The sequence below is a fragment of the Penicillium citrinum genome (genome assembly GCF_028827155.1).
Source record: "Penicillium citrinum strain IBT 23319 chromosome Unknown utg000003l:1.0-4596430.0:1.0-4598250.0, whole genome shotgun sequence".
Lineage (NCBI taxonomy): Eukaryota > Fungi > Ascomycota > Eurotiomycetes > Eurotiales > Aspergillaceae > Penicillium > Penicillium citrinum.
Window position 1 is genome coordinate 4,129,096 of NW_026622688.1, and position 13,740 is coordinate 4,142,835.

At 48.5% G+C, this 13,740-nt stretch overlaps 7 protein-coding genes across 7 annotated transcripts; 4 read left to right on the forward strand and 3 right to left on the reverse strand.

Moving 5' to 3' along the window:
• Positions 1-175: 175 nt before the first annotated feature.
• N7469_004777 (dolichyl-phosphate beta-D-mannosyltransferase) lies at positions 176-977 on the reverse strand (the record flags this gene model as incomplete). The annotated part of the gene is made up of 2 exons (XM_056643697.1): positions 176-809; positions 874-977. The coding sequence occupies 2 exons, from the start codon at positions 975-977 to the stop codon at positions 176-178; spliced, it is 738 nt and encodes a 245-aa protein (XP_056503109.1).
• Positions 978-1,343: 366 nt separating this feature from the next.
• Positions 1,344-2,810, forward strand: N7469_004778 (uncharacterized protein; the record flags this gene model as incomplete). The annotated part of the gene is made up of 3 exons (XM_056643698.1): positions 1,344-1,420; positions 1,476-2,559; positions 2,616-2,810. Coding segments are annotated over 3 exons (1,356 nt in total), but the record flags the coding sequence as incomplete, so codon positions are not given.
• Positions 2,811-2,996: 186 nt separating this feature from the next.
• On the reverse strand, positions 2,997-4,005 carry N7469_004779 (uncharacterized protein; the record flags this gene model as incomplete). The annotated part of the gene is made up of 2 exons (XM_056643699.1): positions 2,997-3,891; positions 3,917-4,005. 2 exons carry the CDS (start codon positions 4,003-4,005, stop codon positions 2,997-2,999), a joined length of 984 nt encoding a protein of 327 aa, XP_056503111.1.
• Positions 4,006-4,340: 335 nt separating this feature from the next.
• On the forward strand, positions 4,341-5,288 carry N7469_004780 (hemolysin III family protein; the record flags this gene model as incomplete). The annotated part of the gene is made up of 1 exon (XM_056643700.1): positions 4,341-5,288. The coding sequence occupies one exon, from the start codon at positions 4,341-4,343 to the stop codon at positions 5,286-5,288; it is 948 nt and encodes a 315-aa protein (XP_056503112.1).
• A 954-nt stretch (positions 5,289-6,242) lies between these two features.
• On the forward strand, positions 6,243-7,587 carry N7469_004781 (Zn(II)2Cys6 transcription factor domain-containing protein; the record flags this gene model as incomplete). Its single annotated transcript, XM_056643701.1, has 2 exons — positions 6,243-6,602; positions 6,652-7,587. The coding sequence occupies 2 exons, from the start codon at positions 6,243-6,245 to the stop codon at positions 7,585-7,587; spliced, it is 1,296 nt and encodes a 431-aa protein (XP_056503113.1).
• A 406-nt stretch (positions 7,588-7,993) lies between these two features.
• Positions 7,994-9,151, forward strand: N7469_004782 (SDR family NAD(P)-dependent oxidoreductase; the record flags this gene model as incomplete). Its single annotated transcript, XM_056643702.1, has 4 exons — positions 7,994-8,165; positions 8,256-8,443; positions 8,554-8,705; positions 8,776-9,151. The coding sequence occupies 4 exons, from the start codon at positions 7,994-7,996 to the stop codon at positions 9,149-9,151; spliced, it is 888 nt and encodes a 295-aa protein (XP_056503114.1).
• A 1,426-nt stretch (positions 9,152-10,577) lies between these two features.
• On the reverse strand, positions 10,578-11,940 carry N7469_004783 (serine/threonine-protein kinase; the record flags this gene model as incomplete). Its single annotated transcript, XM_056643703.1, has 2 exons — positions 10,578-11,233; positions 11,343-11,940. The coding sequence occupies 2 exons, from the start codon at positions 11,938-11,940 to the stop codon at positions 10,578-10,580; spliced, it is 1,254 nt and encodes a 417-aa protein (XP_056503115.1).
• Between the last annotated feature and the right edge of the window lie 1,800 nt (positions 11,941-13,740).

Consider the following 13,740-nt stretch of genomic DNA (forward strand, 5'->3'; position numbering starts at 1 on the left):
CATACGACACAAGCATAGAGAGAACAGAAAAAAGTAAACACCACCCAGAAGTATATAGATTTGGAATAAGAAGATCTCGAAAGATGGGGTATATCGAAGGACAGGTTGATCGGGCTCAAAATCTTCCAGATTATTATGCGCGGTGCAACATATTAGACTGGTGTAACGACATCGTTCAAACCTTAAGCCATAGGTTGAACACGCCCTTGAGATATTCGACGATTTCAGATCCACCAAGCTTGCTGTCGCCGTAGATGCGATCCACGAAAGTGATAGGGCATTCCTCCACCTTGTAACCCATGGCCTTAGCGCGCACCATCATTTCCATTTGGAAACTGTAGCCCTTAGACTGAGTGCTGGTAATGACCTTCTCGAGCACTTGCTTCTTGTACAGACGGAAACTTCCGGTCAAATCACTGACACCGGGCATGAGCATGACGTCCGCAATCAGATTAGCGGTGCGAGAGGTGAATTTGCGGAAAAGATCCCAGCCATAAACTCCACCCTTGATATCACCGCGGTTGGCGTAGCGGGTACCGGTGACAATGTCTGCATCAGTCTCCTTCTGGATGCGAACCATCTCAGGGATGAACTTGGGGTGGTGGCTGAAGTCGGCGTCCATGATGATCACGTAGTTTCCGGTGCAGTGGGTGAGACCATGCACATAGGCAGTACCGAGGCCGAGCTTACCCTCGCGGGGCTTGAGGTTGATGTGTTCGGGGCCGTAAAGTTTCTGGAGTTGTTTCGCGATTTCAAGGGTACCATCAGGGGAACCATCATCAACGACGACAACTTCCCAGTCCAGGTTACTGTTCGCGAAGATATTCGTATTAGCAAAAGTCTTATGAGGTCCGACCATACTGAATTTCGTACTTTTCAGTAAAAGTCCTCTGGATCAGCCAGACAATAATAGGGAGATTCTTCCGCTCGTTGTAGGTCGGCAGGATGACCGAGTACTTGTTCTTGGTAGCAACCATTGTGAAAATTAAATAAGATGATTTCAATTGATGTCTCCGGGGCTGATGCGATAGAAAGCAAAGGCAAAGAAAATGAGTAGAGAGCGAATGGCTGACAGCTTGTTGTTTTCCGGGGAAGACAGCATGGCCGCTCGCGCCAACCCTTGCCCTTCGCGCCGCACACCGCCTTGGGCAAAACAGATCGATAGCTTATCGCAGCTTCAACGATTTGGAACAACAACATCGAGGAAACGTCCAAGCTAAACTCTCTGGGTTGCTTACTCCGGGGCAAAATTAAGCTTACCCAAGATGGCCTTATCACCGCAAGAACATAAGCGCAATGCTTCACGGTGTATGTTATACATTGCCTTTCTATCCATTCTTAGAAGTAGTGGCATACTGATCGATTCCCCAGCTTCACGACCCCGCAGCTCTACACGAGGGCCACTGGATGCATCAGATGAGTGAGAGGATCAGCTAAATCTCCGATAGTCAAAAAGCCGAATCTGACCTGTGTAGTCCCTTATCATCCCCTGGCTCGACAAATTCACCTACAACTATTCAACAAAAGTTTACTGGCGGTAACGACTTCTCCGGCTCTTCCCTTCAAGAATTGGACCCGTTGGCCCCTGATGACCTCCCTGAAACTCTGGGGAAAGATCTTTCATTCCTATTACGACACAATATTTACCATCAGCTATCTCACATCGATATTCCTCCTCCTTTGCGCTCCCGTTTCCTCGTTCTCGATCCTGGCGAATCATTGTCGGCCAACCTCGGCATCCTAGAAAGATTGCTAGTAGAGGGTCGTTTTTTGATTGCTGCGCATTTTGCAGGATCGATACTCACATCGTCTTTGATAGCAACTACGGATATTAAGATTATCTTCTCCCTCTTTTACACGAGGCTTGCCTGTCTCGAGCTTTCTGGTCATACAGTTCTCGCGGCGCAGGAGTCAAAAGCTCTTGAAGATCTTAACTCCACATTTTACTATATCGACTCTAGTCTTGATCCATCTCACCAGGATGGACATTCTGGAGGTGTTAACGAAGCTGAGCATGATCCCTTCCCACGCCATATTGTCCCGTGGCCACTCCGCGTTCTAGCAGTCCGGCTTCAGAGTATTGGGTTCGGTGATCCACGCAGAAGCATTGGAGGCTTATATGAGATTGGCCTTGAAGCAAGGAGGCAAGTGATGAGAAGTGACACCACCGAGATAGAAAGAGGAATATGGAAAGAACGGTTGGCAGATCTAGGCATTAGAAGCGTGAATGCGTTAGTTGAGATGGGCGATCTCGATGCAGCTAGAAGATCGCTGGAAGGACTACAAGCACCCGAGACACAAGAAGAGACTGCGAAGCTAAGAAAAGCCCTTCTTTTCTTAAGGATTGGTGATATTGATGCCGCACAAAAAGCCTTCGATGGGCCTCAGAATTCCGAAAAGGCTGCACTCTTGAAACCTCTCATCAGCATGTCTGATGGCCATTATCAAAATGCGATTGACGAGTGGCGTGCTCTTTTAGAAGATAACCAGAGGAGTGATGGAGCTTTGGTGGCTCAAAATCTTGCTGTGTGTCTGCTGTATACAGGCCAATTAGATGAGGTAAGTCAGCACTCAGATATATGAGTATGGACCGATTGACTTATTGCTCCCTGAAGGCCCGCCAGCTTTTGGAATCCCAGGTCGCCGCAAATCACTCTTTTACCAGTCTCATATTCAATCTTTCGACTGTGTATGAGCTTTGTTCCGACAACGCAGGTCAATTGAAGGGGCAACTCGCAGCTACTATTTCCAAACAGCATCTTTCAGGACAAACCAACCTAGATCGATCGAACGCGGACTTTAAACTATGATACCAAATACAAAGAAGAGAAACCTTATCGTTTTGATTGATTCTAATGTTCATGTAAAGCGCCAACCTGGAACAACATCACACGGTCGATAGACTCCACGCTTAAAAAAGAAAATGACCCAGACCAATACAGACCAATATCCATGCAGGACTTTACCAAACAACGCCTGAAAATATGCTTATATGACTAGGAACGGGCCTCAGGTGCAGGCTTCGGTGGGGGGCGTACCTTCGGCCGTCGAATAATGACCTTGTCCCCTTCCTTTTCCCACCCAAGTTTCTCGGCTTCTACCAATTTCTCCCAGGTCCAATTCTCTTCGTCCCCTGTGCACCCGCCCACAATCCAACTAACGTGGACGTTGAGGTACGCACTTCCCACTGCCTTGAGGGCCTGACGTCGAACCCGACCCACAGCCCAATTCATCACGGCACGCATGTATGAGTCCACGCTCTTATGTATTTGCCAAAATACAACCCAATTGTCATGCATTAATGCGCCCAGCACGTTGTCGATGGCCTGGGATTCAAACCCGTAGTCTTTCCGTGCACGAGCACGCCACTCGAAGGCTGACACCATATCATTCTGTCGACAGGCAAAATCGAGGATCAAGTAGGATACAATCTCTTTTACCTCGCAGTCCGGTAGGGGATGCGACTTGGAATGCAACATCTCAAGGCTGTATCGCAGTGACGGGAAATACGATGGTGGATGCTGCGCGCGAATTGATAAGCGGATGGAGAAGACATGTACTCGCTGGGAAAAGGTAGCTGGTGTTGTTGCTGCAGTAGCAAGAATGGCTTCTCGCAGCTTTCGGAGGGAAAGAAGAAGAGTGGATAGCTCCGCGGATGGTGGAGGTCCTGCGCGCTCTGCGGGGTTCGATTTGGTCGATGATTGAGCGGCAGCTGGGTTCGAGGTTACATCGCTGGATGAGCTTGCGGGAAGTGATGTGAGTGCAGCATCAAGATTCCTGCTATGTTGGGCACAAAACTTCATGTACCGCTCAACAATCTTGTCATAGTACTCTTTCTGAGCAGAGTGGTCGAGCAGTCTGCGGGGATCCCTGTCAATAAACGCGGTCGACCTGGAAATCCCTGAGATCAACGTACTTCTTGTCCCCTTTTGAGACGAACCCTACACTTTCAAGGAAGTCTGCCACTGGCCGCAATCGGCTTCCCGATACTCGTGCAGGCTGCATGGTGTGAAGATGCTCAGTCTAGACGCTCGCTGGCAGGCGCGGTGGATCCAAATGTTTGCACCATTTGCATCATGACATATCCAAGGTGCCATTACCAATATATCATGGGTGCATCTATCAATTCCCCAACGGGATGCTTTGTGGTTCCTCGGCTTACCCCAACTTCTCACCCAACATTCGCGAATCTTGTACATAGATTTTGCTACTATCCTCTGTGGCTGGTTTAGTTTCGGGTAACTGGCATAAAGTGACTGGTTTGCTTACCTGTCGTGCATAAATCCGTGGCAAATCCGTTATAATCAGAACCCTAAGCTCTGTACCTTTTGCATGTGACAATGGCTCGTCAGCGTCGTCAGGTACAGGAGACGGGGAAGAATTATGGAACAAGCAGTCAGAGCACAAATTTACCCACGGTAATGAAAAAACTGCTGCATTGGGATGATTTGCCTCATTGGCAACGGGATAACCATCATATTCATACGGGATACCGACCTGCGTCGTCTTCATTCTGGGTTTCCTTCCAATCCCTGGGTTACCTTCATAACGAAACTGTTAACATCTATTCTCATCTATTACCCGGTGCTCTCGCCTTTCCCGCAGGATACCAACTCTATCGTGCCCTGTCGCCTCGTTACCACACGGCCGATGATTCGGATATATTAGCATTTACTTGCTTTTTTGCTGGCGCCGCGTTTTGTCTCGGCATGTCAGCGACTTACCACACCATTTCCAATCATTCGCCAACTGTGGCTCGATATGGAAATGCTCTTGACTACATCGGCATTGTGGGACTCATCGTGGGAAGCTTTGTCCCAAGCGTATTCTACGGGTTTTACTGTGTTCCTAGCCTGCAACGCCGGTACTGGACAATGATCTGTACCATTGGCCTAGGGTGTGTTGGTGTTTCGATACTCCCGCGGTTCCGAACACCCCGTTGGAGGCCGTTCCGAGCGGCAATGTTTGTCGGGATGGGCCTGTCGGCTGTATTTCCCGTTCTTCACGGTCTATACCTCTTTGGGTTCGATAGCATGCGCCAACAAATCGGCCTCACTTGGCTTCTTCTTCAAGGATTCCTATATATCCTGGGTGCGAGCATCTATGCCGCTCGCGTACCGGAGCGGTTACGCCCTGGTCAATTTGATATCTTTGGCAGCTCACATCAGATATTCCATGTATTGGTTGTTTGTGCAGCGGTAGCTCATCTGACCGGTCTCTTGAAAGCGTTTGATTATCGGCACAGCGGCACAGCCGAGATTTGTCAGATTCCACGCGCCCGAGTCTAGATGGCAAAGAAGATGGGAACGCTAGGTTGGACAATGTGCTCATGGAATACTTTGGAGGTAGCATGGAATGAAACATACACGATGTAGTGTACGTTAGAGAGCGGGGGCTCTTACCGCGATCTCTTCGGTCCCTGCTGACGATTTTCTAGCTTAGTGATGTGCAACGATGACCAACGAAGAAGCGATGAATCCATCATTGTGAATACAATAAGAACCATTGTTCCGGTCAGCCGAGTTTGTCCTAAGACGTCTAATTCCTTCACATGGTGCATCATCTTGCTACGGATGTATCATTGGCTGCGAAGCTTCGGGCCTAGCCGACTTGTCAGTCCCGTTAGCTCAAAGAGAACGCAAACTTAACGCCCAGCCATGAATTTACGATGTTGCATCCGGGTGTGCGACTTGGGAGACCCCTATGTCATTCCAGGGCCTTTGGCGTGCCGTCACGAGCAATGCTCCGGAAAAGCAACAGCTCAGCGAATCCTGTCTGGGCCGGATCAGAGTGCAGCCTGTTGAAAGGTCCGCCTGGGTAGGGAGAACCCTTTTCAATGTGCCAGTTAGTACTCCATGCGAGGTTGATCAGATGGAAGCATCTGGGGTTTCACAGCGGCTGATCTCTTGATGCGGCTGCCGCCGGTTCAGGATTCCCAAATGCGAATGTGACATTTTTTTTCTGTGTTGGCTATTTGCCATGAAGCTTAAGTTTTTTATTTCATTTTATTTTCTTATTTTTTTATGTATTATATATACAAGAATAGGAAGAGATGCCCCGCAAAAGGGTACCGAATGGAGAAGAGGGTGGTTGTGCTCTCTTTAGAAGCGTGATTCCCTTCCAATCGATCTTCTTTCTATCTCGACTATCCACCCTTGCTGCATCACCCCAACTTCTACTCTCTCGAGTGATCGAGTTCAAATTTCGCCGATATCGCTTACACCTCCCCTCCCCTTCTCTCGATGCTCGTAGAGACCAACGGCAGTCCGTATGCTGGGGGTGATGGGCCAAAACTCCGAACTGCATGCGAGAATTGTAGGCAGTCCAAAGTCAAATGCATCCTGTCCGGCAAGAACGTTTGCATTCGGTGTCTTCGTCATGGCCTGCAATGCCAGTATGGCTTCGCTAATCGGTCTGGGAAACCGAAGGGCAGCAAGAATCGAGCCACTCTGCGAAAGCTCGGCCAGCTCCAAGAAGATAAGCCTCCATTGCGTGGCTCTCGAGGCAGTAGAATCGTTCCACCTCTTCCGATACCTGATCGAAATCCTATTCCAGCTGTAGAATATTCAGCTCATGTTACTGATCCGCTGCTAGATGATGAGGTGAGTCACTATCCCTTTCGATCATAAACAGTTATATTGACTTTGCCAGGTTTACCTTATTTCAACGGCTCCGGGGATTTGGGAAACTCCACGAAATTTCGGAAATGAATTGGCTTTGGAAACACCCATCTGCCCATCACAGTTGACAGCAATTGATGGCTCGCCCTTCACTGATTTTGCGGAATCTTGCCCTCCTCTGCCTATCGGTCTAAGCTATCCGCATACACCAGTGACACCGACCTTCCTTTCATCAGATACTTTGACAGATGGAATAGCAAGTCCGACACTGGGTGGCTCTGTTTCATCTCCTTTCTCAAACGCACCATGTGAGTGTATTGATATGCAGCTGTTCCATATGAACAGGTTGAATCATCTACTCGCCGACACCATGCCTCTCCGCTTCGATCATAGCCTCCAAACAATAAAGACTACATTTTGCGCATGCCAGATGTTTTTACAGTGCTGTAAATGTGCGAAGGACAGCGCAAATTTGCTCCTGGTTATTTCGGTCCTCAATCTGACTCTACAACTATTCGAGTATTTGATATCACCGGAGACTTCTCGGATTCCGCGCGCAGAGCTTGGAGTTGATATTCGATATGGATACTATGAGGTCTGCCAAGATGAGGATCGCCAGATTCGTGCCTTTTTATTACGGGGTTCACTGCTGCAATTTCGTGAGACATTGTCCATCTTGACGGCGACACTCAATACTACCGGCCTCGACCCTCCAAAGCTCGTCGACAATGATATGACGACTGACTCCAAAGTTTTGAACGAACACTTGCAAATCATTCCTTGGGCGTCTGCCAGTTCCTACGTGGCGGGAATAGACTCGGATTCTCTAAATGATGGTGGTGGGAGCATCTGTCTTCTCCCGATTATCGCCGGCTACGAAGCCACGGTGGATTCGTTCTTGCAATCAATCTCGTCTAACGACTGTATCTGTGCTACTAAAAGTGGGGAATATGACAATTCCATTTAGGGGAGCTACGTATCGGTGGGATACTTGTAGAGGCCATTTGATGTTTTCTGTACTTTACAGGGAGGACAGTTTTGATGCGTTTCAGTAGATTAGTATTCCCAACAGCTCGAAAGTAAACGCGAATCGGCTAATTCGATAGCAAACAAATTGATCAAATCGGCTACCCCGGTTATTTGAGAAGTAAACACTATCTGTGCATCTCTTATTCCAACTTCTATTTCTCTTTTGGTTAATTCTAATGCTTCTGATGTTGGCACTATTCACATCCATACTTACCCCACATTTTCGGTCCGGCGAGCCTCGGCATTTCTCATCGCCGAGCTTCCCCCCAAAGTGTATAAGGTCAGCTCCGACTTCCCACCTTTCACGTTCCCCTCACCACACCTCTGGATTCTACAAAGATATCATGGCTCCTACCGATCGCCTCAACCAGGTCAACAGGCACCTCAACTACCCGGCCGGCATGCTTGCCGGCCAAGTTGCCATCATCACTGGTGCTGGTCAAGGTATCGGCGCCGAGGCGGCACGACTATTTGCGAATGAAGGTGCCAAGGTTGTAGTAGCTGACATTGATAGCAGTATGTATCGCACTGTATATACTATCTTTCTGTGTATCTCACATATGGCTTAAATGTCTCATCCTAACTCAATTTCTCAACCTCAAACAGAAAAGGCCAATGGAGTAGCTGATGCTATTAATTCGGTCGAATCCGGCCGAGCCCTTGCCGTCGTCGGTGATATTACGGATGTCAACTATATAACTGAGCTGGTGAAGCGTGCTGCCGAGTTTGGCGGCGGCAAGATTCATATTATTGTCAACAATGCCGGGTTTACCTGGGATGGAGTGATTCACAAGGTGTGTCGGCGTTTTTCTCCGAGCATGAGCAATGTCAATTGGATTACCCTCCCAATCATGCTCCGCCCTACATTCGTGTTGGAGACTTACTAAGGAAATTATATTGGCAGATGACCGATAAGCAATGGGAAACCATGCTAGCTGTGCATAACACGGCTCCATTCCGTCTGGTACGGGCGGCGGCGCCTTACTTCCGTGTCAAAGACCAGGAGCCGCGAGTCATTATCAATATCAGCAGCACAAGTGGCATTCACGGCAATGCGTAAGTGCACATCTTTGTGTTTTTGTTAACATTCTCCCTCCTTTTCTGATTAGATACTTACTTCCTACAGTGGCCAGGCCAACTATGCCGTTGGAAAGGCCGGTGTCGTTGGCCTCACTCGTACTATTGCAAAGGAATGGGGACCGGCCTTCGGCGTTCGCTCTAATACCATCGCCTTCGGCTACGTTACCACTCGTCTGACAGCCGCCAAGGAAGCAGGAGCTTTCATTACCACTCCAGATGGTACTAAGGTTGCGCTGGGTATCCCAGGCAAGCAGCTAGCCACCAAGCAAGGCGATGCGGAGGCCAACGCTTTCCCTGATATTCCACTTCGTCGCCCGGCGACTCCCGAAGAAGCAGCACGGTCTATTTTGGGTGTGGTCAGCCCTTATTTCTCCTATGTGAATGGAGAGACGATTCGGGTTACTGGAGGACGTAATATGTGATATGATGGTATTGATTCGAAATTACTATTCTTGCTTCCTCCAGCAACCGTACTACTTATTGTACATAAACACAGCATCCAATATTTACCATTTACTGGATGATTTTCCTCTACACTACTCATTAAACAAGGCTGATGTGAAAGGAAGATCTTGGGACTTAAGAGTTCCGATATCGAAGAAGTACATACAATAAAACAGGTCATGGGAACAGCTTGAGTTCGACAGCTGTGGTTCCTTGAGTAATTCCATCGTATCCCTTATGGCACTCACCATCTCGGACTGATGCCATTCAATTTTCATTCACTCGCATCTCACTTGGGCAGCAAAGACGGGTCTCACGGTGGCACGGTCTATCTGGAACGACCACACGAAACGTACCGCAGAGTCGGGGCAGGGCCACGATGTTTAGCGGTGCCGTAGGACTGCGTAACGTTGCACGGAGGGATTTAGTGAGGTGTGAGCATGGAAAGCATTCATGGCAGTGAGTGGATGTGAATGAGTCAGGAAGAAGAGAATTGGAGCGAGCATAGGGAATGTGAGTTTATCAGAAGAGTCCCCAATATCAAAGTTGATCCCAATTCAACTGGGTTCCTCAAGCCTACCGCCAACTAAGTTTGCAAGCTTTCATCGGATCTTATTATCAAATACCATAAGTTTGTTTTGTGTATAGAGATGATGCAATTGTTTCGCTCCATTTGGATTCCCAAGGTATCATATCGTAAAAAGAAAAAGCAAACCGACGCAGCCAAACCATATGCCGCAGGGAAATCTATGCACGTGACGCGGAATGAAGCAAAAAAAAACCAAGATCAGATCACCACCCATAAAAGTCGTCACAGTAAATAAAAAGGAAAAAAGAAGACAGGAAGAAGCAAATCAAGTATAGACACCAATTGCACCAAGTGAAAAACAGTCAACCAACAACCAACGCCTTGAGCAAAGAATTTGCTTGCATCCAGTTCAAAGCCAATGTTCATCACAAAATCCACGTTTGGACGTGTTCTCTTCAAATAAATCCGTCCAAGAAAGTATGAAATCCCAAAATAAATTTTTGACAAACAAAAACAAAGTTCCTCCTGGTATGTGCGGGAAAATATTAAAACAGTAAGAATGGAAAACCCCCAAAAAATTCCGGAATATAGGTTGAAAACTCAGGATCGATTGGGCAATGCAAAGCTGGCTCGAATCTCTCGAGTCCAAAGGGTATAATCCAATAAGGGGAAAAATATGTCCAGGGGTGAGGAAAGACAAGGGTAGCCAAGTCCAAGGGGCGGCCGATTGTCCAGAGCGAGGAGTTTTGGAGAGATACAAAAGGAGCCAAGAAGATTATAATGATGATAAAGCAAGATACCCGGGAGAAAATGAGCCCGGTGGATGTGGTTAAAAGTCGTGGTAAATGTGAGAGCGTGAAAATCGTAGAGGTGCGTCAAAAAGTAATGCAAAACGAGTAAGGATCCTTTAGCAAACCGGAATGGATGGACCCATGAAAGTATTTGCAGGAATGGGGGGGCTCAACGCAGATAGGATGAGGGAAAACCACCTTGCAGTCAGGTACTGATTGCGATACAACAGGTGACATGGAATTCAGATCGGTATAATCCTCGGTGATGGCGGAAGTATCTGAAACGGCAGCTTCGGAGAAGTCTGAATAGTGCGATGAAGAGTCTGAAGAGGAGCCAGAGTATTGGGCATGCATCGGATCCACGACGTTGAATGGCATCTGGGGCTGGGCATAGTAGTCGGCCTGCGGGATCTGTTCCGGCACCCAGGGAGCCACGGGAGTTTCAGTGAACCGGGGGCACTCTAGGATCAATTGACGGAACTCTGGGATGGTGATTCTCTTTGCAGGATCACGCTCAAATACCCGGCTGAGAATACAAACCATTTCGGTAGAAAGAGGCAAGATGGACTTGAGAAAGAATGGGTCCTTGAGATATGCCCGGAATGTGGAATCTTCCATCGAAGCACGCTTCCATGGGTTGCGACCGCACGTCAAGTTCACCAGCATAACGCCGAGACTCCAAACGTCATTGGCAGCTGAAACGTAGCAAGACATGGGGCGAGGGTTGGTTTGCTGACACTCTGTTTCGAATATATTAGAGTCCGTCTCACAAAGAGGGGAACGGGAAGGGGAACGAGGGGGGGCAAAATAGCTTCATGTTATCGAAAATGACGGTTATTGAAGACTTACCAGGCGACATATAGAAGGTGGAACCGCATCCGAAGTCCGAGGTAAAGTAGTCCGTAGTTGCGAGGCCAAAGTCTGCAAGCTTGACTGTCATTGCCTGGTCCGTCACCAGCACGTTCTCAGGTTTAAGATCCCGGTGGTAGATTCCAAGGTTGTGGCAAAACTGCACGGCATCAAGCAGTTGCAAGAATACGCGCTTGACCAAGGGGTCATTTCCAACGAAGTTGCCCTTGTCAGTGATGCTGGAGAATAGATCACCTTCGGGACAGAACTCCATAACGACATAAGTGCAGTCCAAGGAATCCATAATGCGGACCAGGGAAACCACGTTAGGGTGTTGGCTAGCCTGGTGGTGGAGGCGGATCTCGCGTTGCTGATATTTCAACTGGCGGGGATCCAGTCCAGTCTTATTGAGAGCCTTGACAGCATAACGAATGTTGGTGTGAATATCCACGGCAGTGTAGACAACGCCATACGCACCCACGCCGAGAATACCGGTCAGTTCGAGCCGGTTGGCCAAAATAAATCCTAGGCGATCCTCGGGAGCATAGCAACGGGGTGTTGGTGAAGGCGGTGGAGTTGGCAGCATAGTAGGATACATGATCGCCACCACAAGAGAAGGGTAGTTGACGAAGACGATCAAGAGATCAAGAAGAAAAAGAAAGAAAGAATCCAAGTGAAAAAGTGAACCTAGTCGTGGTGGAATGTCCTTGTCCTTTTTTATCTTCTGATTCCCTGGAAGGAGGGGAACTAGATGAGTGTATAGATGTAGTAGAGGGGAGGGGGGGGGAAGTGCGGAAGGCGGTATAGGGAGGTCCTGGGCTTTTTAGAGATCCAAAATCCACGGCATTCAAAGGCTGGAATCCATTCCACGGAGGTATCCAGTTGGTCCAAAGGGAGAATATTTTTGTTTGTCGAAGAATTTTAATCCCGATGGAAAGGGTTGAGTAGAAATCCAAAGAATAATAATATCGAAAGGAAGAAATAAAAAAAAATTATGACAGCAACAACCGTATGGGAAAAGGAGAGAAGTAGTACAAGGCTAAGAGAATCGAATTGTTATGGTGTTGAGGGGGGGGGGTAAAAGGATGGGTGGGAAGAGGAGGGACCCATCGATAAAAATAATCGATGATGCGTCCAGTTCGTGGGCATCACCCATGTGGACTTGTTTAGCGGCGGGCCACCGTGGCTTTCGACTCGACGAAGCGGTGTGCAGCAATGCGACCCACCAATCACCAGAGCCCCGAGTGCAGCGAAATGCAGGCGCCACCTGCAGGCGGTGATTGGTCAAAGATCGGGGTCGTACATAACGATCGTCTGGCGTTGCAGAAGGGCCTCCTGGAAAAATAGGGGGGCACTGTTGGCCGTGTGGCAATAACAGAGAGGAGGGGAGGAAAGGCCTGCTGTTGGTCTCTCTGCTGTCTCGACTTAGTGCTCCCGCCACCTCATCGGATCCAACGAGGATCCAGCCCCCCCTTTCCTCCCAGCCCCGCAGGATGATGTGTGTGGATACGAGTTGGGAATGGAATGGGGAGGCAATGTTTCTGCCCTGTCTCGTTTCATCCATCCATGGTTCTGAAGGAGCGCGTTTATGTTGAATGCAGATTATCGAACCTCCCAGACCAATGCGAGGATGAGAGCATGACTGGATCAGTCTGTACTGTACTCCGTACTCCATACTTTCCGCACAACTTTTTCCACCCAAGACGCAATGAAGTCTATACTTCCCCTTTCACCGCGAGTTAGTCCTTTTCCGTTCGTAACTCTATTCTCCACCGCGTTAGAGGACTGAAAAAGACCGGCATGCTGGGAAGGGCCTGGAAGTGAGGCGATGAGGCAGGGTGCTCTGACCAACCAATTTGCCCAAGGCGTTCTTTCTTTTCGAGAATAGTGTGGAGATTCCTGGACATTCGCACGGGCCCGAGAAAGTGTTGTACTGTATGGAGTCTTCTGTAGAGACCCTGGCAGGTGTGATGGGGAATGATTGGGTAGATGCACAGCCCAGGCAGCCTAGGTCGGTCTGTGTGACTTGGTGACTGTTTTTGACTCTGGGGTTTCTTAACGCTGAAAGTCAGAGAACAGAGGCCAGAGAGCAGAGACCAAGAACTGAGAGGTCAGTCAGTACTCCGTAAGAGGTGTCTGTAATCAGCCTGGTCCAGTTGACTGCCAAGGCTGAGCACAATATGCCTTGGTCGCGCCTTCCCTAGTATAATGCCTTCCTAAACCGTACTATGTATATTCTGTGCAGGCCATTGCCTAAAATGGTGCATCACATCGCACCTTCCCGTTGTCTGTACTTCACATTCACGCACCTTCCTTTACCCCAGAATTGGCGCTGCAGGTCGCTTGCTCCCCGAGAATTTATTGAGTACATTCATTTACTATACATTTACTATTTAGA